The sequence below is a fragment of the Chiloscyllium plagiosum genome, unplaced genomic scaffold, assembly GCF_037043375.1.
Source record: "Chiloscyllium plagiosum isolate Xiang-an unplaced genomic scaffold, Cpla_swu_hap1 HiC_scaffold_25, whole genome shotgun sequence".
Classification (NCBI taxonomy): domain Eukaryota; kingdom Metazoa; phylum Chordata; class Chondrichthyes; order Orectolobiformes; family Hemiscylliidae; genus Chiloscyllium; species Chiloscyllium plagiosum.
This window is the reverse complement of record NW_028270163.1, coordinates 61,106,199-61,132,324: the sequence shown is the minus strand read 5'-3', so window position 1 is coordinate 61,132,324 and position 26,126 is coordinate 61,106,199. Positions and strand designations below refer to the sequence as shown.

The 26,126-nt window shown below is 47.7% G+C and overlaps 1 protein-coding gene across 1 annotated transcript in view; it reads right to left on the bottom strand.

Annotated features, from left to right (window-relative positions):
• Positions 1–26,126, bottom strand: part of LOC122546823 (ankyrin repeat and fibronectin type-III domain-containing protein 1-like) — a 513,035-nt gene that overhangs the window by 403,516 nt on the left and 83,393 nt on the right. The window contains exon 4 of the mRNA XM_088000787.1: positions 8,054–8,223. Coding sequence (XP_087856913.1) covers positions 8,054–8,223 — 170 coding nt within the window. The remainder of the gene's footprint in view (positions 1–8,053; positions 8,224–26,126) is intronic.

The following is a 26,126-nucleotide window of genomic DNA, read 5'->3' as shown; positions in this document are numbered from 1 at the left end:
GCACTCCCTCAGTACTGACCCTCCAACAGTGCAGCACTCCCTCAGCACTGACTCTCCCACAGTACAGCACTCCCTCAGCACTGACCCTCTGACAATGCGGCACTCCCTCAGCACTGACCCTCTGACAGTGTGGCACTCCCTCAGTACTTACCCTCCGACAGTGCGGCACTCCATCAGCACTGACCCTCTGACAGTGCGGCACTCCCTCAGTACCAACCCTCCAACAGTGCAGCACTCCCTCAGCACTGACCCTCCAACAGTGCGGCACCATCTCAGCACTGACCCTCCGACAGTGCGGCACTCCCTCAGCACTGACCCTCCGACAGTGCCCACTCCCTCAGTACTGATCCTCTGACAGTGCGGCCCTCCCTCAGCACTGCCCCTCTGAAAATGCGGCACTCCCTCAGCACTTACCCTCCGACAGTGTGGCACTCCCTCAGCACTGACCCTACGACAGTGCCCACTCCCTCAGCACTGACCCTCCGACAGTGCGGCACTCCCTCAGCACTGACCCTCTGACAATGCGGCACTCCCTCAGTACTGACCCTCCGACAGTGTGGCCCTCCCCCAGCACTGACCCTCTGAAGATATTCAGGCTTGTTGGCTAAGCCATGGTAAATGTGACGGTGCAGGGATAGGGAGAGTGTGTGTCCGGGTGGAATGGTCTTCAGAGGGTGTGTACTGACCCGATGGGCCAAATCATTTAGGGATTTTATGATTCCATGATATAATTAACAGGGAAATGTACCATTGTTTGAGAGATTAGTATCATTTGCAGAATAATTGCTGGCTGACCCAACGTCTCTCCTGACAGTCTCTATCTACAGTCTAATGTTACTCTACAATTCAAGCACCAGGATACTTTTACTCTTCCTGTCGGTGAGCCTGGAATCAATCAGCTAATTGTGGACAGAGAGGCTGAGGGTGCACGAAGGCAACATGCCTCCGGTTGGAACCTGAGATTCACCACATCAAACATTTATTCCATTTCTATGGCAACAGAACATTGACTATATAACACAGCTCAATAAGCTCCGGGGAAAGGCACTGCCACACTGCCCTCGAGTACATTCAAAATCCCAAACACAAAAGCGAAGATAACTTTATCTGCTAATCACACTGATCATACCCAGACCCAAGGCTGCCCTGTCAGTGACTTAGCATGAGACAGGGTGTGTGGGACAGTACATCAGTGAGAGGCCGTGTGTGTGGTACTGTACCCCAGTGAGAGTGTGTGTGGGACTGTACCCCAGTGTGTGTCAGTGTGTGTGTGACTGTACCCCAGTGAGAGTCAGTGTGTGTGTGACTGTACCCCAGTGAGAGTCGGTGTGTGTGCTAATGTAACTCAGCGAGAGTCCATGTGTGTGGGACTATACCCCAGTGAGAGTCAGTGTGTGTGGGACTGTACCCCAGTGAGAGTCAGTGTGTGTGGGACTATACCCCAGTGAGAGTCAGTGTGTGTGGGACTGTACCCCAGTGAGAGTCAGAGCGTGTGGGACTGTACCCCAGTGAGAGTCAATGTGTGTGTGGGACTATACCCCAGTGAGAGTCAGTGTGTGTGTGGGACTGTACCTCAGTAAGCGTCAGTGTGTGTGGACTGTACCCAAGTGAGAGTCAGTGTGTGTGGGACTGTACCCCAGTGAGAGTCAGTGTGTGTGGGAGCTCTACCCCAGTGAGAGTCAGTGTGTGTGGGAGTGTACCCCAGTGAGAGTCAGTGTGTGTGCGACTGTACCCCAGTGAGATTCAGTCTGTGTGGGACTGTACCCCAGTGAGAGTCAGTGTGTGTGGGACTGTACCCCAGTGAGAGTCAGTGTGTGTGGGACTGTACCTCAGTGAGAGACAGTGTGTTTGGGACTGTACCCCAGCGAGAGTCAGTGTGTGTAGGACTGTACCCTAGTGAGAGTTAGTGTGTGTGGGATTGTATCCCAACAAGAGTCAGAGTGTGCAGGACTGTACCCAAGTGAAATTTAGTGTGTGTGGGACTGTAACCCAGTGAGAGTCAGTGTGTGTGGACTGTACCCAAATGAAATTCAGTGTGTGTGGGACTGTACCCTAGTGAGAGTCAATGTGTGGCACTGTACACCAGTGAGAGTCAGTGTGTGTGGGAGTGTATCCCAATGAGAGTCAGTGTGTGTGTGCTACTGTAACCCAGTGAGAGTCAGTGTTTGTGAGACCGTACCCCAATGAGAGTCAGTGTGTGTGTGGGACTGTAACCCAGTGAGAGTCAGTGTGTGTATGGGACTGTACCCCAGTGAGAGTCTATGTGTGTGTGGGACAGTACCCCAGTGAGAGTCAGTGTGTGGGGGACTGTACCCCAGTGTGTGTCAGTGTGTGTGTGACTGTACCCCAGTGAGAATCGGTGTGTGTGCTACTGTAACCCAGTGAGAGTCAGTGTGTGTGGGACTATACCCCAGTGAGAGTCAGTGTATGTGGGACTGTACCCCAGTGAAAGTCTGTGAGTGTGTGGGACTGTACCCCAGTGAGAGTCAGTGTGTGTGGGAGTGTACCCCAGTAGGAGTCAGTGTGTGTGGGACTGTACCCCAGTGAGAGTCAGTGTATGTGGGACTGTACCCCAGTGAGAGTCAGTGTATGTGGGAGTGTACCCCAGTGAGAGTCAGTGTATGTGGGACTGTACCCCAGTGAAAGTCTGTGAGTGTGTGGGACTGTACCCCAGTGAGAGTCAGTGTGTGTGGGAGTGTACCCCAGTAGGAGTCAGTGTGTGTGGGACTGTACCCCAGTGAGAGTCAGTGTGTGTGGGAGCTCTACCCCAGTGAGAGTCAGTGTGTGTGGGAGTGGACCCCAGTGAGAGTCAGTGTGTGTGCGACTGTACCCCAGTGAGATTCAGTCTGTGTGTGACTGTACCCCAGTGAGAGTCTGTGTGTGTGGGACTGTACCTCAGTGAGAGACAGTGTGTTTGGGACTGTACCCCAGCGAGAGTCAGTGTGTGTAGGACTGTACCCTAGTGAGAGTTAGTGTGTGTGGGATTGTATCCCAACAAGAGTCAGAGTGTGCAGGACTGTACCCAAGTGAAATTTAGTGTGTGTGGGACTGTAACCCAGTGAGAGTCTGTGTGTGTGGGACTGTGGCCCATTGAGATGCAGTGTGTGTACTACTGTAACCCAGTGAGAGTCAGTGTGTGTGGACTGTACCCAAGTGAAATTCAGTGTGTGTGGGACTGTACCCTAGTGAGAGTCAATGTGTGGCACTGTACACCAGTGAGAGTCAGTGTGTTTGGGACTGTACCCCAGTGAGAGTCAGTGTGTGGGACTGTACCCCAGTGAGAGTCAGTGTGTGTGGGACTGTACCCTAATGAGAGTCCGTGAGTGTGTGGGACTGTACCCCAGTGAGAGTCAGTGTGTGTGGGACTGTACCCCAGTGAGTCCGGTTTGTGAGACCGTACCCCAATGAGAGTCAGTGTATGTTGGACTGTACCCTAATGAGAGTCCGTGAGTGTGTGAGACCGTACCCCAATGAGAGTCAGTGTATGTTGGACTGTACCCTAATGAGAGTCCGTGAGTGTGTGGGACTGTACCCCAGTGAGTCAGTGTTTGTGAGACCGTACCCCAATGAGAGTCAGTGTATGTTGGACTGTACCCTAATGAGAGTCCGTGAGTGTGTGGGACTGTACCCCAGTGAGAGTCAGTGTGTGTGGGACTGTACCCCAGTGAGAGTCAGTGTATGTGGGACTGTACCCTAATGAGGGTCCGTGAGTGTGTGGGACTGTACCCCAATGAGAGTCAGTGTATGTTGGACTGTACCCCAGTGAGTCAGTGTGTGTGGGACTGTACCCCAGTGAGAGTCTATTTGTGTGTGGGACAGTACCCCAGTGAGAGTCAGTGTGTGGGGGACCGTACCCCAGTGAGAGTCAGTGTATGTGGGACTGTACTCCAGTGAGAGTCAGTGAGTGTGGGACTGTACCACAGTGAGATCAGTGTTTGTGGGACTGTACCCCAGTGTGTGTCAGTGTGTGTGTGACTGTACCCCAGTGAGAGTCGGTGTGTGTGCTACTGTACCCCAGTGAGAGTCAGTGTGTGTGGGACTATACCCCAGTGAGAGTCAGTGTATGTGGGACTGTACCCCAGTGAGAGTCAGTGTATGTGGGACTATACCCCAGTGAAAGTCTGTGAGTGTGTGGGACTGTAACCCAATGTGAGTCCGTGTGTGTGGGACTGTACCCCAGTGAGATCAGTGTGTGTGGGACTGTACCCCAGTGAGAGTCAGTGTGTGTGGGAGTGTACCCCAGTAGGAGTCAGTGTGTGTGGGACTGTGTCACAGTGAGAGTCAGTGTGTGTAGGACTGTACTCCAGTGAGGGTCAGTGTGTATGGGATTGTATCCCGAGTGTCAGTGTGTTTAGGACTGTACCCCAGTGGGAGTCAGTGTGTGTGTTTGGGACTGTACCCCAGTGAGAGTCAGTGTGCGTGGGACTGCATCACAGTGAGCGTCAGTGTGTGTAGGACTGTACCCCAGTGACAGTCAATGAGTATGGGATTGTATCCCAATGAGAGTAAATGTGTGTAGGACTGTACCCCAGTGGGAGTCAGTGTTTGTGTGGGACTGTACCGCAATGAGAGTCCGTGAGTGTGGGAGCTGTACCCCAGCGAGAGTCAGTGTGTGTGGCACTGTATCCCAGTGAGACTCAGTGTGTGTGGGACAGTACCCCGGTGAGATTCGGTGTGTGTGAGAATGTACCCCAGTGAGAGTCAGTGTGTGTGGGACTGTACCCCAGTGAGAAACAGTGTGTGAGTGGGACTGTACCCCAGTGAGAAACAGTGTGTGTGTGGAATTGTATCCCAGTGAGAGTCAATGTGTGTGGGATTGTACTCCAGAGAGAGTCAGCGTGTGTGGGAGTGTGCCCCAGTGAGAGTCAGTGTGTGTGGGACTGCACCCCAGTGAGAGTCAGTGTGTGTGTGGGACAGTACCGCAGTGAGAGTCAGTGTGTGTGTGATTGTACCTCAGTGAGTGTCAGTGTGTGTGTGGGACTGTTCCTTAGTGAGAGTCAGTGTGTGTGGGATTGGATGACAGTGAGTGTCAGTGTGTGTGTCGGACTGTACCCCAGTGAGAGTCAGTGTGTGTAGGACTGTATCCCAGTGCGAGTCAGTGTGTGTGTGTGTGGGACTGTACCGCAGTGAAATTCGGTGTGTGTGGGACTGTACTGCAGTGAGAGTCAGTGTGTGTGGGACTGTACCCCAGTGAGAGTCAGTGTGTGTGGGTGCTACTGTACCCCAGTGAGAGTCAGTGTGTGTGTGGGATTGTAATCCAGTGAGAGTCAGTGTGTATGGGACTGTACCCCAGTGAGAGTCAGTGTGTGTGGGATTGTAATCCAGTGAGAGTCAGTGTGTGTGGGACTGTACCCCAGTGAGAGTCAGTGTGTGTGGGATTGTACTCCAGAGAAAGTCAGCATGTGTGGGAGTGTGCCCCAGTGAGAGTCAGTGTGTGTGTGGGACTGTACCGCAGTGAGAGTCAGTGTGTGTGTGATTGTACCTCAGTGAGTGTCAGTGTGTGTGTGGGACTGTTCCTTAGTGAGAGTTAGTGTGTGTGGGATTGTATGACAGTGAGTGTCAGTGTGTGTGTGGGACTGTACCCCAGTGAGAGTCATTGTGTATGGGACTGTACCCCAGTGAGAGTCAGTGTGTGTGTGTACTACTGTACCCCAGTGAGAGTCAGTGTGTGTGGGATTGTAATCCAGTGAGAGTCAGTGTGTATGGGACTGTACGCCAGTGAGAGTCAGTGTGTGTGGGATTGTAATCCAGTGAGAGTCAGTGTGTGTGGGACTGTACCCAAATGAGAGTCAGTATGTGTGGGACTGTACCCCAGTGAGAGTCAGTGTGTATGGGACTGTACCCCAGTGAGAGTCATTGTGTGTGGGACTGTACCCCAGTGAGAGTCAGTGTGTGTGGGACTGTACCCCAGTGAGAGTCAATGTGTGTGTGGGACTGTACCCCAGTGAGAGTCATTGTGTATGGGACTGTACCCCAGTGAGAGTCAGTGTGTGTGGGATTGTAATCCAGTGAGAGTCAGTGTGTGTGGGACTGTACCCCAGTCAGAGTCAGTGTGTATGGGACTGTACCTAGTGAGAGTCAGTGTGTGTGGGACTGTACCCAGTGAGAGTCAGTGTGTGTGGGACTGTACCCTAGTGAGAGTCAGTGTGTGTGGGACTGTACCCAGTGAGAGTCAGTGTGTATGGGACTGTACCCCAGTGAGAGTCAATGTGTATGGGACTGTACCCTAGTGAGAGTCAGTGTATGTGGGTATGGTACTGTATCTCGGTATTGCCAAGCACCACAGTGACTTTTCTCCTCGTCGTCATGAAACCATACTTAACCATCCCAACTCCCTCAGCCTGCTCACATATTAAACTCAGCACCACCATAATGCAGCTGGCTCTGGGGCTCACCCTCACCTCACAATGTGCACAGCATCTATCTCTCTTTTCTAAAGCATTTTGTTCCTGACTGTATCTTCATTCAGTTTGAGAGTGTCTGAGTTGGAATACAGACCTGGCAGCTCACTGCACTTGTCTGAAACTCAAGGCTATAATGGAAATCGAGACCAGTTAAATTTTACAAAATACCACATAACAATCCATCACAAACAACAAAGTCTCTCAATAGGTTTTGTCTTTGAATAAAAATGTAAATAATGTAAATGGCAGGAATTTTGAAATTACATTTGTCAAGGACATCGCACAGGTTTTATGCACAAAAGCTGAGATTCCAGTGTCAATTCTATTTGCTGCTTCTCAGAAACAATAATGCATTCTCCAGAAAACAGGATTGTGCAGAGCAACAGAGCGTCAGATGTTTCTCCATAGAGTCACAATCTGAACTCACAAACCTTCTGAGCTCAACATTACCGTCTCCTCCTGACATCGATAATCAAAGCTCACACCGATTTAAAACAAACCTCCTTGTGTCTCCCCTGGAGAGTTTGATGGGGACAGTGTAGAGGGAGCTTTACTGTGTATCTAACCCCGTGCTGTCCCTCTCCTGGGAGTGTTTGATGGGATAACGTAGAGAGAGCTTTACTCTGTATCTAACTCTGTGCTGTCCCTCTCCTGGGACTGTTTGTTGGGTACAATGTAGAAGGAACTTTACTCTGTATCTAACCCCTGTCCCTGTCCTGGGAGTGTTTGTTGGGGACAATGTAGAAGGAGCTTTACTCTGTATCTAACCCTTGTCCCTGTCCTGGGAGTTTTTGATGGGACAACGTAGAGAGAGCTTTACTCTGTATCTAACCCTGTGCTGTCCCTGTCCTGGGAGTGTTTGATGGGACAACGTAGAGAGAGCTTTACTCTGTATCTAACCCCGTGCTGTCCCTGTCCTGGGAGTGTTTGATGGGACAACGTAGAGAGAGCTTTACTCTGTATCTAACCCCTGTCCCTGTCCTGGGAGTGTTTGATGGGACAACGTAGAGAGAGCTTTACTCTGTATCTAACCCCTGTCCCTGTCCTGGGAGTGTTTGATGGGACAACGTAGAGAGAGCTTTACTCTGTATCTAACCCCTGTCCCTGTCCTGGGAGTGTTTGCAACTAAAGATGAACCATGCAGTTCAGTGTACAACTCCTGCAATACATTCCCAAACATTATCCACCTCTAGACAATTCGGTGATTCTGTGATTGCACTGTCTCTTACTCTTTAACAAAAGAGGATTCACCCTTTCAAGAACTGTCAGATTCAACAACTCCGAGAGTAAACCGCCTTCCGGACTGTTGTTTCACTTCACTTTCCTCTCGTTCTAGTTTGCTTTTCAGTCTCATCCTTTGTTGTAGTCTCACTTTTCTCTCTGACTTCCACTGAATGATCTGTCCTTAGCAAAGGCCTCAGTTTACCCTCTTATAGCCTCACTTCAATGAGTTTCAACATGAGGCCCTTCCCAATTGTGACCCTGTTTCTGGAGAGCTGTCCTAATCTCTCTCGTGCTTCAGTGTCAAAAATGTTTTTGTTGATATCACTGCTGCTAGACACTTGGAACATATTGTTATGTGAAAGATGTTATCTAAATGAGAAGTGTTTCTTGCTGAGAGCAGGGTGTTCTCACACAGTTCCATGTACCTGCATTCTTGGAGAGGAGGCCCCCAGGGTTTGTAGGCAGCCGCCTCCTCTTCCTCACCACCTGGCCATTGGATAATGTGTTTGCCTGGAGTCCTGGAGCCGGTGGAAATGAATGGGGCATTGATGGGTTCTGCAGATCCCTGCTCCAAGTTTCTTTTCGCTGGAACATTCTGTAGGAATTATGATGGAACAGTGTTAGCATCTGAGCATCTCCTGACTTCAGCGCCCCCCTCCCTCACTCTCACCTCACAACGTGCACAGCATCTATCTCCCTTTTTAAAGCATGTTGTTGCTGACTGTATCTTCATTCAGTTTGTGACAATATGGGAGTGTCTGAGTTGGAACACAGACCTGGGAGCTCACTGCACTTGTCTGAAACTCAAGGCTATAATGCACTCTCACAAAGGTCCTAGTTTCTCCATGTTTCAGTTCAGGTTGAGTTCTCCTTGACCTCAAGCTCCAGTTCCCTATCACACCCACAGTCCTGAATCCCAGGTTTCTTGGTGCAGGCACAATGGGCCAAATGACCACCTTCCATGCCATATCAATTCGGTGATTCTGTGATTGCACTGTCTCTTACTCTTTAACAAAAGAGGATTCATCCTTTCAAGAACTGTCAGATTCAACAACTCCTAGAGTAAACCGCCTTCCGGACTGTTGTTTCACTTCACTTTCCGCTCGTTCTAGTTTGCTTTTCAGTCTCATCCTTTGTTGTAGTCTCACTTTTCTCTCTGACTTCCACTGAATGATCTGTCCTTAGCAAAGGCCTCAGTTTACCCTCTTACAGCCTCACTTCAATGAGTTTCAACATGAGGCCCTTTACCATCACCTACACCTCTGCCCAGGAGTCTTCCTGGAAATGATTGAAACTTTTCACCCACCTCCAATATTTGTCCTCCACTGGAACCTCCTCTCAGACCCTCACCCTCTCTCAACCTTTAGGAACTGCTGCTGTGTCACTTGCCATCTCCAACCTTGCCCAAAGCAGATACATCGGCTCCAATCAAACAACATTCATAATACCTCCATCCCTCCCTTCAACTGAGGATTGCCGTCCAACCAGATTGGCAACATCTTTATCTCTGTCCATCCCAAGTCATGCACTCTTAGAGAATTGTCACTCACTGGGTTAAAGTTCTCACCTCCTCTCTCTCTCTATCTTAGTATTGCTTCCATTTTATGAGAATTATCATAAACACTATTATATTTTTGAACATTTGCATTTTTATTTATCCAGAAGTTGTAAAGACAATGACTATGTAGATCAAACACATTTAGTCTGCAACTTAACTGGGCTACGGACGCCCATGAAACAAAATTAAACACATTTGTAATGATTTCCTTTGTGAATTGGGGATAAATGAACGCATCATTTTCTAAAGCGAAGGTTCCCGACTCATTAACATTGTGCAGCCTCAACAAAACGATACAAGTCTTGAACCCAGTACCTGGACTCAGTCACTGTGTAACTCTGACTTCTCCACGAGCCCTTCCTGTAGGAGCCCGAACGTCTCCTCAAACGCCACTGAATAAAGGTCACAACCTTCTCGAAAATGACCATCGCTTCCTCAGAGAGAGAGAGAGAGAGGAAGAGGGAAAGAACGAGACAATGAGAGAATGAGAGAGAGAAAGAGAAAGAGAATTTCCTCAGAAAAGGAAAGCAAAGGAGAGGCAAGTGGGAATTGAATGAGAAAAGAAGATAATGAATAGAGAGTAAGGTAAAGGGTAAGGAAGAAGGAGAGAGAGAAAGAATACAAGAAAAGGGAGAGAGAGATATATAGATAAGGGGCGTAGTGACTGGAGGAGAGAGAGAGAGAGACAATGAAAGGGATAGGGTGAGGAGAGATATTGTTGCAATGTGAAGAGACAGAACAGTTGGTGAGTTGAGAGAGAGAGGATTGGGAGAACTAGGATGGGGAGAGAGACAGGAGCAACAAGAGACATATAGGGAGAATCTGATGGGGTGAGCAGGTCAGACAGCAAGAGAGATACTGATGAGGAGTGAGAGATAGTGGGAGAGAGAAGGAGAACTCAGGTTTAAAGTGATCCAGCAGGTTCCTGGCCTTTTGCTTGCTCCCAGTCTGCGATCACCTCTTAAATACCACAGCCTGTGGAATGAGTTGGCTCTTTCAGAACTGGAGCCAAAAGGAGTAGCTTTACAACAATGTTTGAAACATATCCGCAAGTAGCTCTGTTGTAATGTTTCATCAATCGCTTGGGCTGCTCACAGCAAAAGGTACAAACACCGCACAGGAACACAGGCAGAGACACACAGACTCTGACCAACAGAGACCATCGCAGCAGCAAGACCATCAGAGAGACTGTCACAGACACTGTCAGAGACCATCCCAGAGACCCCTGCAGCAATAACACTGTCACTGACAGTATCACAGACCGAGAGCCAATTCGTTTTTCCCTCCAAGCATTCTTCTGGTCACTTTCCTGACATGACTTCTTGGTTTTTAGGGCTTTCTTTCTTCATTCTCATCAACATATTTATTAAGTGATGCATCGTAACACTATCTTGTGTATTGTTATTGACATATGGGGCATTTAGACTCACAAATAACAGAATCTGAGGAATTTATCAATATCCTCAATAATAATTAATCTTCCATTAAACTTAAAGCCACAAAAACAAGGAAAGCATTTACTTCTTACACTCCACAGTATTTTAATTTGCATAAGACAATAGGCATACATTAGCACCAAGAGTTTCTTTCAATATAACAGATGCAAACTTTTGGACACAAAATGCCATAATCTGAATTGCGACGTCTGCACGTCAGTGAGATCAAAGCCAATAAGATTAGATTAGATTAGATTACTTACAGTGCGGAAACAGGCCCTTCGGCCCAACAAGTCCACACCGACCCGCCGAAGCGTATACCACCCAGACCCATACTCCTACATTTACCCCTTCACCTAACACTACGGACAATTTAGCATGGCCAATTCACCTGACCTGCACATTTTTGGATTGTGGGAGGAAACCGGAGCACCCGGAGGAAAACCACGCAGACACGGGGAGAACGTGCAAACTCCACACAGAGAGTCGCCTGAGGCGGGAGTTGAACCCGGGTCTCTGGCGCTGCGAGGCAGCAGTGCTAACCACTGTGCCACCGTGCCGCCCACCGTGCCGCCCAATAAGGTTCCATTGGAAGCTAGAACATCTTAATGAGATATTAAAGTTCCATTTACTGCACCTCAGCTCTCAAACTCAGATTTAAAGTTAACAATTTACAACCTTCAGTACAGCAGAATGCATCATATGTTCTCAAAGGTGATACTTCCTGAACTGATAGAGTCCTAAAGTGAAGATTCACATTTGGTTTCAAAGATGGATCATTCAAAACATGCAGCTGCAACCCAATTTATTGCATTTTAAATTTAGATTGAAATATAACAGTTGGTGGTGTTCAGGTAGCTATTACATATTCCCTATACAATAGCTCCTGGATTTATGCAAGTTCAAGGGAGAAAATCCACAATCACTGACAAAGAATTGAGGAATGATGACAAGTTTGCCTGACAGCCAGTTTGGTTACAGGTTTAAAGCTGCTCCTTTTTCAGCCACTCACTAGCTTCACTTGCCACCTCCTTTCCACTGAGACTTCTGCCTCATTCTTCCTCTCACCTCAAGTGTCCTCCTCTTCCCACTCCCTTTCAATCTTCAATCTGCTGTGGATGAAGCGTGGAGTTGGAAAAAGCACAACCAGTCAAGCAGCACGGAGGAGAAGCGGAGTCAACCTTTCGGGTTGGAACCGTCCACATTCTGCTCCCTACCTCTTGCACCCTCCTTTGGTACAATTACCCGGCCAACCCCAGCAGGACATTCCCCTTTGATGATGAGGCATCTCCCTGGTCACAGCAACAGCTTGACCTAACCCTCCCATGACATCTGAATGATCCACTCACAGACTACTTCAGGATAAACATGAGAGAGAGAGAGAGACCAGCCTATGGTTGGACAGCAACCTCTCACTGATTCCTCCTACACACAAGCCTGATCTCACTCTGATTGGCTGCTTCAGCTTTTCTTAAAAATGTGTTGCTGGAAAAGCGCAGCAGGTCAGACAGCATCAAAGGAACAGGAGACGTCGATTCTCCTGTTCCCTGGATGCTGCCTGACCTGCTGCACTTTTCCAGCAACACATTTTCAGCTCTGATCTCCAGCACCTGCAGCCCTCACTGTCTCCTGCTTCAGCTTTTCTACCAGCCCCAGTGATCACTGTTCTCAACACAACACCATCACCGCCACCATCAGAAATACCACCACAGACACCAGCAACAACACCATCACCGCCACCATCAGAAACGCCACCACAGACACCAGCAACAACACTGTCAAAAACACCATCAGAAACACTGTTACAGATGCCATCAGAAACACTACCACAGGCACAATTAGAAACACTGTCAAAAACCATCACAGGTACAATCATAAACAGTGTCACAGATACCATCAGAATCCCCACCACATACACCATCAGTAACACTGTCACAGATACCTTCAGAAGCATTGTCACAGATACCATCAGAAACACCATCACAGACACCATCACCATCAGAAACACCATCAGAAACACCATCATAGACACCATCAGAAACACTGTCACAGATACCATCAGAAACACTATCACAGACACTATCAGAAACACTGTCACAGACACCATCAGAAACACTGTCACAGAAACCATCAGAAACACCATCACAAACACCATCAAAAACACTGTCAAAAATACCATCAGAAACACCATCACAGACACCATCAGAAACACCATCACAGACACCATCAGAAACACTGTCAAAAACACCACCAGAAACACTGTTACAGATACCATCAGAAACACCATCACAGACACCATCAGAAACAGCGTTACAGGTACCATCAGAAACACCATCACAGACACCATCAGAAACAGCGTTACAGATACCATCAGAAACATTATCACAGACACCATCACCATCACCATCAGAAACACCATCACTGACACCATCAGAAACACCATCACAGATACCATCAGAAACACTGTCACAGACGCCATCAGAAACACTGTCACAGAAACCATCAGAAACACCATCAAAAACACTGTCAAAAACACCATTAGAAACACTGTCACAGACACCATCAGAAACACTGTCAAAAACACCGCCAGAAACACTGTTACAGATACCATCAGGAACAGCGTTACAGATACAATCAGAAACACTATCACAAACACCATCAGAAACACCATCACAGACACCATCAGAAACACTATTACGGATGCCATCATAAACACTATTTCAGTCACCATCAAAAACACCATCATAGACACCATCAGAAACACTGTAACAGACACCATCAGAAACACCATCACAGACATAATCACCGTCACCATCAGAAACACCATCACAGACACCATCAGAAACACTGTCAAAAACACCATCAGAAACACTGTTACAGACACCTTCAGAAACACTGTCAAAAACACCGTCAGAAACACTGTTACAGATACCATCAGAAACACCAACACAGACACCATCAGAAACACAGTTACAGATACCATCAGAAACAACATCACAGTCACCATCAGAACCACTTTCACAAATGCCATCAGAAACACCATCACAGACACCATCAGAAACACTTTCACAGACGCAATCAGAAACACTGTCAAAAACACCGTCAGAAACACTGTTACAGATACCATCAGAAACAACATCACAGTCGCCATCAGAACCACTTTCACAAATGCCATCAGAAACACCATCACAGACACCATCAGAAACACTTTCACAGACGCCATCAGAAACACTGTCAAAAACACCGCCAGAAACACTGTTACAGATACCATCAGGAACACCATCACAGACACCATCAGAAACAGCGTTACAGATACCATCAGAAACACTATCACAAACACCATCAGAAACACCATCACAGACACCATCAGAAACACTATTACGGACACCATCATAAACACTATTTCAGTCACCATCAAAAACACCATCACAGACACCATCAGAAACATTGTAACAGACACCATCAGAAACACCGTCACTGATACCATCAGAAACACCATCACAGACATAATCACCGTCACCATCAGAAACACCATCACAGACACCATCAGAAACACTGTCAAAAACACCATCAGAAACACTGTTACAGACACCTTCAGAAACACTGTCAAAAACACCATCAGAAACACTGTTACAGATACCATCAGAAACACCATCACAGACACCATCAGAAACACAGTTACAGATACCATCAGAAACAACATCACAGTCACCATCAGAACCACTTTCACAAATGCCATCAGAAACACCATCACAGACACCATCAGAAACACTTTCACAGACGCCATCAGAAACACTGTCAAAAACACTGTCAGAAACACTGTTACAGATACCATCAGAAACAGCATCACAGTCACCATCAGAACCACTTTCACAAATGCCATCAGAAAAACACCATCACAGACACCATCAGAAACACTTTCACAGACGCCATCAGAAACACTGTCAAAAACACCGTCAGAAACACGGTTACAGATACCATCAGAAACACCATCACAGACACCATCAGAAACACTGTAACAGGTACCATCAGAAACACCACTACATGCACCATCTGTAACACTGTCACAGATACCTTCAGAAACACTGTCAAAAACACCTTCAGAAACACTGTCACAGACACCTTCAGAAACACCGTTACAAGCACCACCAGAAACACTGTCACAGACACCATCAGAAACACCATCATAGACACCATCAGAAACACTGACAAAAACACCATCAAAAAAACTGTCACAGACACCATCACAGACACAATCAGAAACACTGTTACAGATACCATCAGAAACACTGTCACAGACACCATCAGAAACACCACCACTTACACCATCAGAAACACTGTCACAGACACCATCAGAAACCCCAACACAGACACCATCAGAAACACCGTCAGAGTTACCATCAGAAACACGGTCACTGACACCATTAGAAACACTGTCACAGAAACCATCAGAAACACCATCACAGACACCATCAGAAACACCATCATAGACACCATCAGAAACACTGTCCAAAGCACCACCAGAAACACTGTCACAGACACCATCAGAAACACCATCACAGACACCATCATAAACAGTGTCACAGACACCATCTGAAACACCCTCACAGACACCATCAGAAACACTGTCACAGACACCATCAGAAACACCATCACAGACACCATCATAAACAGTGTCACAGACACCATCAGAAACACCATCACAGACACCATCAGAAACACTGTCACAGACACCACCAGAAACACCATCACAGACACCATCATAAACAGTGTCACAGACACCATCAGAAACACTGTCACAGACACCATCAGAAACACCATCACAGACACCATCATAAACAGTGTCACAGACACCATCAGAAACACCATCACAGACACCATCATAAACAGTGTCACAGACACCATCAGAAACACCATCACAGACACCATCAGAAACACTGTCACAGACACCATCAGAAACACCATCACAGACACCATCATAAACAGTGTCACAGACACCATCTGAAACACCCTCACAGACACCATCAGAAACACTGTCACAGACACCATCAGAAACACCATCATAAACAGTGTCACAGACACCATCTGAAACACCCTCACAGACACCATCAGAAACACTGTCACAGACACCATCAGAAACACCATCACAGACACCATCATAAACAGTGTCACAGACACCATCAGAAACACCATCACAGACACCATCAGAAACACTGTCACAGACACCATCAGAAACACCATCACAGACACCATCATAAACAGTGTCACAGACACCATCAGAAACACTGTCACAGACACCATCAGAAACACCATCACAGACACCATCATAAACAGTGTCACCGACACCATCAGAAACACTGTCACAGACACCATCAGAAACACCATCACAGACACCATCATAAACAGTGTCACAGACACCATCAGAAACACCATCGCAGACACCATCAGAAACACTGTCACAGACACCATCAGAAACACCATCACAGACACCATCAGAAACAGTGTCACAGACACCATCCGAAACACCATCACAGACACCATCAGAAACACGGTCACAGAGTCAGTCACAAAAACTGTAACAGAGGCATATACATCATTCCCATGTCCATATTCTCTGAACAGTTTCTGTATATGGGTTACATCCATGATTACCTAGCATTTTCATTCATTCTCCCCCTTCATTCCCAACATCCTGCAGGTTACCACTGACTAGAAACTAAACTGGACTCAGCCTATGATTGCAGCGGCTACAAGAACAAGTCAGAGTCTGGGAATACTGCAGTGAGTAACTCACCTCCTGTCTCCCTAAAGCCTGTCCACCATCTACAAGGCACAAGTCAGATGCCTGGTGGAATACTCCTCACTTGTCTGGATGGGGGCAGCTCCAACAACACTCTGTTTGAAACCAGCCAAGACAAAGCAGCCACTTGATTATGTCTGGGTTATGTGCTGGTTATGTGCAAGTGTGCTGGTTATGTGTCAGTGTGCTGGTTGTGTGTAAGTGTGCTGATTATCTGCTGATTTGTGTCAGTTTGTAGTTATGTGCTGCTTATTAAACTGGTTATATGTCATTGTGCTGGTTATGAGTCATTGTGCTGGTTTTGTATTGGTTATGTGTGTCAGTGTGCTGGTTATGTTTCAGCAGGCTGGTTATATGCTAGTTATGTTTCAGTGTGCTGCTTAAGCACTGGTTATGTGTCAGCATGCTGGTTAAGTGTCGGTTATGTGTCATTGTGCTAGTGATGCACTGGTTATGTGACAGTATGCTGTTTATCTGTTAGTTTTAGATTAGATTAGATTCCCTACAGTGCAAAAACAGGCCCTTCGGCCCAACCAATCCTCCAAAGAGTAGCCCACCCAGACCCATTCCCCTCTGACTAATGCACCTAACACTACGGGCAATTTAGCATGGCCAATTCACCTGACCTGCACAAGGAGGGGGTCAGACATGGGGAGAGAGTACAAACTTCATGCAGATAGTCGCCTGAGGCTGGAATTGAACCCAGGACCCTGGTGCCGTGCATTAGCAGTGCTAACCACTGAGCCACCACTGCTTTGATTCAGTATGCTGGTTCTGCGACACTGTGTTGGTTAAGTGCTGGTTATATGCCAGTGTGCTGGTTATGTATCAGTGTAGTGGTTATGTATCAGTGTGTTGGTTATGTGTCAGTGTAGTGGTTATGTATCAGTGTGCTGGTTATATGCTGGTTATGTGTCATTGTGCTGGTTATGTGTCAGTGTGCTGGTTATGTATCAGTGTAGTGGTTATGTATCAGTGTGCTGGTTATGTATCAGTGTGCTGATTATGTATCAGTGTGCTGGTTATATGCTGGTTATGTGTCATTGTGCTGGTTATGTGTCAGTGTGTTGGTTATGTGCTGCTGATGCACTGGTTATGTGACAATGTGCTGTTTATGCACTAGTTGTGATTCAGTGTGGTGGTTATGCATCAGTGCATTGGTTATGTGCTGGTTATGTGTCAATGTGCTGGTTATGTATCAGTGTGGTGCTTAAGTGCTGGTTATGTATCAGTGTGGTGGTTATGTGCTGGTTATGTGACACTATGCTGGTTATGTGACACTGTGCTGGTTATGTGTCAGTGTGTTGGTTAAATGCTGGTTATGTGCTGGTTATGTGTCAGTGTGCTGGTTATGTGCTAGTTATGTATCAGTGTGTTGGTTATGTGTCAGTATGTTAGTTATATGCCAATGTGCTGGTTATATGTGGTTATGTGCTGTTTATGTATCAGTGTGTGGTTCTGTGTCAGTATGCTGGTTATGTGTCAGTGCGTTGGTTATGTATCAGTATGTCGGTTATGTGTTGGTTATGTGTCAGTGTGCTGGTTATGTGTCAGTGTGCTAGTGATCTGCTGGTTATGTACCAGTGCATTGGTTATGTGATGGTTATGTGTTAGTGTGCTGGTTTTGTGCTGGTTATGTATCAGTATGTTGGTTATGTGCTGGTTATGTATAAGTGTGCTGGTTATGTGACACTGTGCTGGTTAGGTGACACTGTGCTGGTTCAGTGTGCTGGTTATGTGCTGGTTGTGTGACACTGTGCTGGTTCAGTGTGCTGGTTATGTGCTGGTTAGGTGACACTGTGCTGGTTGTGTGACACTGTGCTGGTTCAGTGTGCTGGTTATGTGCTGGTTATGTGACACTGTGCTGGTTAGGTGACACTGTGCTGGTTCAGTGTGCTGGTTATGTGCTGGTTGTGTGACACTGTGCTGGTTCAGTGTGCTGGTTATGTGCTGGTTAGGTGACACTGTGCTGGTTGTGTGACACTGTGCTGGTTACTGTTCAGTGTGCTGTTTAGTCCATGCCGGAATATTTATCATTGCATTGGGATGCTCAGAGTAAAGACAGTGCTGCTCTGTGGAGTTTGGGTAGCTCGGTTGACTAGACTGCTGGTTTGTGATGCAGATTAACACAAACAATGTGGGTTCAATTGCTGCAGCAGCTGAGGGCTCTCCTTCTCCAGCTCTCCTCTAGCTTATGCTGACCCCGAGGTTAAGTCATGACCAGTCATCACTCTTTAATGAGAGAGCAGACCTATATCCTGGCAGGCAATCCCCGTTAGTTTACATTCTGTTTCTGTCCTTTCATTGTCCTGCTCTCACTCCTGGTCTCCCTTCGATGTGTTTTCTCCCCTCTAATCTCCAATTCTTCATCCTTCATCTCCATTTGCTGTACTCATTCACCCTTTCTATCATTCATTCTTTATTCTCTCACTAACACTCTCTACTCTCCATCCTTTCAATTACTTCCTTTCTTTGACATCTCTCTTCAGACTTAACTCACTCTCCCTTCCCTCTCTCTCCTGTTCACAGAGCAGCGTGGCAAACCTTTCATGCAGTGAGATGTTGCAATGGGGAACGTACTGCCTGAAAAAGCAATGGAAGCAAATCAAATGCAAACTTTCAAAAGGGAAATGGAGTAATTGGTAAAGAAGAGACCCTTTCCAGGTTGTGTGAAGAGCACTACAGTGGGACTAAAGCTTTTAAATGAGCTGGTAAAGGTTTGTGAGCTAAATGGCTGCTTTCTGTGCTGTCTGATTGGGTGAACCTGGCAAGACCAGCTCATCAAACTTTCCAGTCAGAAGCAGACTGACATCACAACCTGGTCATTGAGAGTTTCACAAGGCACTGATTTTGTGTTTGATAACAGTGTCATGCAGGCTCTGTTGTTGGGTCAGACTGATTGGGCATAGACCCAACAGTTTCTCCAGCAACTAAACAAAAGAAAAGTTATCACCGTCAGTTGCATTACCTTTCATTTGAGGAGGCCATTGAGCTGAAGTCAGTCACAGTATCTGGACTGACTCCCATGATGGCCCCTCTCCTTCCCAACACCATCAGCTAGCTCCATAGACTGGAGAAAACAGAAAAAGACCACTCCGCCCATCTGGTCTAGGCAAGTGTTGAAGCTTCACACCAGTGTCATCCCACATTTGCCACCAGAATCCCCATCCTCTCTCAGTATGTCTCTATTCACACTCCATCCACCATCTCCGTTTTTACAAATTTACCCCCAATATCCCTCCATCCCTTTCATCCGAATGTACATTTAGACTACCACCAAACAGGCCAAGGTCAGGCAGTAGAGCAGTCCACACAGAGTGAAATCCACACTCTCACCAGCCACAAGCTAAACAAGCCTCTTACATCTGTCAGGCACAATCTTAAAATCACGGCCCCTTGTTCTGAAGTCCTTCAAAATTAGAAACAGTTTCTCCAGATTCACACCAGGGGACACTATGTAATTTTAAAGATCTCCGTCAGAACTTCTCTCTGTCTCTTGACTCAGAGAAAGATCAAAGCCTGACCAATATTTCTGAACAGTATTCTGCTCAAATCTTTTGAATCCTCTTATTCCACTTTTCTAGTGTTTGATTATCTTTTTTTATATAATTAATTCATGGAATGTGGGCATCACTTTCTCGGCAAGCACTTATTGCCCGTCCCTAGTTTCCCCTTGAGAAGGTGGGGGTGAGCTGCCTTCTTAAACCACTGCCACCACCTGGACACCCCACGCTGGCCTATTACCCACCCTTGGCCTCTTCATTTCCAACTGCCGCCGGGACATTAACCGCCTCAACCTGTCAACCCCCCTCCCCCACTCTAAACTCTCACCCTCACAACGCGCAACCCTCCAATCCCTCTGCCCCGATCCTGACCTCATCATCAAGCCAGCAGATAAAGGGGGCGCAGTGGTAGTCTGGCGCAGTGACCTCTAACCCGCTGAAGCCAGATGCTAACTTGAGGACACCTCCTCCTACCGCCCCCTTGACCATGACCCCATCTCCCAGACCATACAGAACCTCATCACCTCAAGAGATCTCCCACCCACAGCTTCCAACCTCATAGTCTGGGAATCCCGCACTGCCCGGTTCTACCTCCTTCCCAAGATCCACAAGCCTGACCACCCTGGCCGACCCATTGTCTCAGCATGCTCCTGCCCCACTGAACTCATCTCTACCTACCTCGACACTGTCCTATCCCCCCTAGTCCAGGAACTCCCCACATATGTTCGAGACACCATCCACGCCCTCCACCTCCTCCAAGATTTCAGTTTCCCCGGCCCCCAACGCCTCATCTTCACCACAGACATCCAATCCCTCTACACCTCCATCCGCCATGACCAGGGCCTCCAAGCCCTCTGTTTCTTCCTCTCCCAACGTCCCCAACAGTACCCTTCCACTGACACTCTCATTCGTTTGGCCGAACTGGTCCTCATCCTTAACAATTCCTCCTTCGAATCCTCCCACTTCCTCCAGACCAAAGGGGTAGCCATGGGCACCCATGTGGGGCCCAGCTATGCCTGTCTCTTTGTTGGCTATGTAGAACAGCCCATCTTCCATAATTACACCGGCACCATTCCCCACCTCTTCCTCCGCTACATTGATGACTGCATTGGTGCCACCTCATGCTCCCGCGAGGAGGTTGAGCAATTCATCAACTTCACCAACACATTCCACTCTGACCTTAAATTTACCTGGACCATCTCTGACACCTCCCTCCCCTTCCTGGACCTCTCCATCTCCATTAATGATGACCGACTTGACACTGACATTTTTTACAAACCCACCGACTCCCACAGCTACCTGGATTACACCTCTTCCCACCCTACCTCCTGCAAAAATGCCATCCCGTATTCCCAATTCCTCCGCCTTCACTGTATCTGCTCCCAGGAGGACCAGTTCCATCACAGAACACACCAGATGGCCTCCTTCTTTAGAGACCACAATTTCCCTTCCCATGTGGTTAAAGATGCCCTCCAACGCATCTCATCCACATCCTGCACCTCCGCCCTCAGACCCCACCCCTCCAACCATAACAAGGACAGAACGCCCCTGGTGCACACCTTCCACCCTACCAACCTTCGCATAAACCAAATCATCCGCTGACATTTCCGCCACCTCCAAACAGACCCCACCACCAGGGATATATTTCCCTCCCCACCCCTTTCCACCTTCCGCAAAGACCATTCCCTCCGTGACTACCTGGTCAGGTCCAAGCCCCCCTACGACCCACCCTCCCATCCTGGCACCTTCCCCTGCCACCACAGGAACTGTAAAACCTGCACCCACACCTCCTCCCTCACATCCATCCAAGGCCCTAAAGGAGCCTTCCACATCCATCAAAGTTTTACCTGCACATCCACCAATATCATTTATTGTATCCGTTGCTCCTGATGAGGTCTCCTCTACATTGGGGAGAATGGACACCTCCTAGCAGAGTGCTTTAGAGAATATCTCTAGGACACCCGCACCAATCAACCACACCGCCCCGTGGCCCAATATTTCAACTCCCCCTCCCACTCTGCCCAGGACATGCAGGTCCTGAGCCTCCTTCACCGCCGCCCCCTCACCACCAGACGCCTGGAGGAGGAACGCCTCATCTCCCTATTCGAAACACTTCAACCCCAGGGCATCAATGTGGACTTCAACAGTTTCCTCATTTCCCCTTCCCCCACCTCACCCTAGTTCCAAACTTCCAGCTCGGCACTGTCCCGTGACTTGTCCTACCTGCCTATCTCCTTTTCCACCTATCCACTCCACCCTCCTCTCTGACCTATCACCTTCATCCCACCCCTATCCACCCATTGTACTCTTTGCTACCTTCCCCCACCCTCCCCCCTAACCTATCACCTCCATCCCCTCCCCCACTCACCTATTGTACTCTGTGCTACTTTCTCCCCACCCCCACCCTCCTCTCATTTATCTCTCTACCCTTCAGGCTCTCTGCCTGTATTCCTGATGAAGGGCTTTTGCCCGAAACGTCGATTTTCCTGCTCCTCGGATGCTGCCTGACCTGCTGTGCTTTTCCAGCACCACTCTAATCTAGACTCTGGTTTCCAGCATCTGCAGTCATTGTTTTTACCACTGCAATCCATGTGACCCACAATGCCCTTAGGGAGGGAATTCCAGGATTCTGACCCAGTGACAGTGAAGGGATGGAGATATATTTCCAAGTCAGGATGGTGAGTGACTTGGAGGGGAACATGCAGGGGATGGTGTTCCCATGGATCTGCTGCCCTTGTCCTTCTAGATGCAAGTAGTCATGGGTTTGGAAGGTGCTGTCTAAGGACCCTCAGTAAAGTTCTGCAGTGCATCTTGTAGATGGTACACACTGCTGCTACTGAGTGTGGGTGATGGAAGGATTCGATGCTTTTGGATGTGATGCTAATCTTGAGTGTTGTTGGAGCTGCACCAATCCAGGCAAATGTGAAGTAGTCCATCACACTCCGACAACTTCCCTATGTGCCATGTATGCCTCTAACCAGTGGGGGGTTTGTCCCCTAATCCCCATTGATTGCGGTTTTGCTCGGACTCCTTGATGCCACACTTGATCAAATGCTGCCTCGATATCCAAGGCAGTAACTCACAGCTCACCTCAGCTCCTTCATCCAAGTTTGAACTGAGATTGATGTCATGATGCATTCGGGTCATGTACTGGAAATTACGCCTGATTATTCCTGGAAGTGTTATGTGTGAAGAATAAAGATTTTAAAAGCAAGCCATAACTGGCTCCTTCAATAACAAGAAAATAACTCCGGTTATTGGACAGGATTTATAATTCATGGAACATAAACGTTAGCTCTTTTAAAAATCACACACATACACAGACCACATTCACAGAAAGACAAACACAAAAAGCAGCCGGTCTACAAACAGGAAAGGTTTCAACACCCGTATGACACATACTCCAATTTCACCAGCATTTCCTGTTTTTATTTCAAATTTCCAGCATCTGTAGCATTGTGCTTTTAACTAAAGTTGGTTCCATAATCCAATCCCTTTCTTAGATGATGCTTCCAAGTTACTCACACACTGATGCTCTTTAGCTCACTGGTGGGTGACATGCTTCTGTGAGCTTTTGCTTTCAGTGGTTTTGAATGTAGTTGATCTGTGGCCTGTTGGTGGAGATTGGGAGAAATCAGAGCCAGGGCATAGGGGTGTGGATATTACACGCTTCTGGGATTCCTGTCTTCATTGTTTTCATTCCCCTTCACAGGATCACTGCAACCTGACCAATCAGAGGGTTGGTGCTATAGTTGTAATAGAATATAGAACATAGAACAATACAGTACAGAACAGGCCCTTCGGCCTGCAATGTTGCACCAACCTGTGAACTATTCTCAGCTCTTCCACCTACGCAAACTCAAAATCATCCATGTGCTTATCCAAGGATTGTTTAAATCTCCCTAATGTGGCTGAGTTGACTACATTAGCAGATAGGGCATTCCACGCCCTTACCACTCTCTGAGTAAAGAACCTGCCTCTGACATCTGTCTTAAATCTATCACCCCTCAATGTGTAGCCATGCCCCCTCGTACACACTGACATCAGCATCCTAGGAAAAAGACTTTCACTGTCTACCCTCTCTTATCCTCTGATCATCTTGTGTGTCCCTATCAAATCCCCCCTTAGCCTTCTTCTTGCCAATGAGAACAGGTTCAAGTCTCTCAGCCTTTCCTCATAAGACCTTCCCTCCTGAACAGGCAACATCCTGGTAAATCTCCTCTGCACCTTTTCCAATGCTTCCACATCCTTCCCAAAATATGTGGACCAGAATTGTACACAATATTCCATCAGCGTTTTATATAGTTGCATCATGATATTGCGGCTCCGGAACTCAATTCCTCTACCAATAAAACCGTATGCCTTCTTACCAGCACTATCCACCTGGGTGGCAACTTTCAGGGATTTATGTACATGAACTCCAAGATCCCTCTGCACATCCACACTACCAAGGATCTTTCCATTGACCCAGTACTCTGCCTTCCTGTTATTCTTCCCAAAGTTCGTCAGCTCACATTTAGCTGCATTGATCTCCATTTGCCACCTCTCAGCCCAATTCTGCGGTTTATCCAAGTCCCCCTGTAACCTGTAACCCTCTTCCAAAGGGGGTTATGCTGAGTTCTCCGAAACTGACAACTGGTAACATTTAAAAGAAGCGAATCAAAATTTCCCTGAATAAATGCAGGTGATGTTGCTTTGTCTTGGCACACCATCGCTGACAGTAACATTTTTGCACACACAGTTATCTCCACTTACTTTTCCAAAGCTGCATTCTTGTATTCTCCCCTTTTAAAATGTGTCCATTTTCCGCATTTTCCCCACTGATTCTCCTCAGAGCTAAGAACTGCTTCACTCCTTGAGTTCCCAACAGAGGTCATTTTCAGCAAGAGAGCTACACCCTACGGGGATGTTGGTTACTGGGGATAATGTAAAAGCTGAACGCTGATGCTGGGGTATCAGAGCTGTTGGAAAGCTCAGGAGCAATAGGAGATCTCCACAGATATTGGGGAGCACCTGACTCTGGGAGAGCTGGCAGCCCCGGGGCCACACAGAATACAGCGAGACTGGAGGAGGGTGAAGTTTAGTATTGATGCAGGCTCCATATGCCCTGGGAACTGAGGGAACTGTGCCGCATTCTGGTGTGGCACCTGGGGTCAACAGGAATGGGGAGGGCCATCCTTTCCTGGGAGCTGGGAAACCGCTGTGAACTTTTCAAATGTCAAAGGGTGACCTGTGTGGGATCTCTCAGTCATTGCTCCCACAACTGGATCAGGACAGTGAGCGATGCCATCTCTGTAAGGTCACACCAGTTCATTTTGTTCCCATGACAGGGTCAGTACGACAGCTTGGTCAGGCAGGTTCAGGAACACGGCTGGCATTCCCCAGGTTTAGGGCCCCGTCGACTGCTCACACATGGCACCACACTGCACAATGCATCAACAGGAATGTTCAGGTGACTGTGATCAGCGTGACCATTTCCTGGAGGTGTGGGCCCACTCCCTTCGCAGCAGGCCCCACTCCCTCATCCTGGAGCATTGTGTTTCCATTGTGGCAGTGAAGTGCAGTCTCCAATGGTTTTGTAAGTGTTCGCAGTTCCTGGCTATAAATAAAATACATCTTTGCAAGTAACCAATTACTCCTTGTGTGTTCTGGAGCACAAGTCTTCAGTGCTATTGCCAGAATGTTTCCAGGACTCGTAGCCTTTATGCTATCCAGTGTCTCCAACTTGGAAGGGCGCAATTGATATGTGGAGCTTGTTCAAGGAGCAACTACAGTGTCTCCTTGATAAGTATATACCTGTCAGGCAGGGAGGAAAGGGTCGTGTGAGGGAGCCGTGGTTTAATAAGGAATTGGAATCCCTTGTTAAATGGAAGAGGGCGGCCTATGTAAAGATGAGGCGTGAAGGTTCAATTGGGGCAATTGAGAGTTATAAGGTAGCCAGAAAGGACCTGAAGAGAGAGCTAAAATCAGCAAGGAGGGGACATGAAAGGTCCTTAGTTGGTAGGATTAGGGAGAACCCTAAGGCTTTCTATAGGTATGTCAGGAATAAAAGAATGACTAGGGTAGGAATAGGTCCAGTCAAGGATAGTAGTGGGAAGTTGCGTGTGGAGGTTGAAGAGATTGGGGAGACACTGAATCAATACTTTCCGTCAGTATTCACTCAGGAACAGGACATTGTTGCCGATGTGAATACTGAGTCAC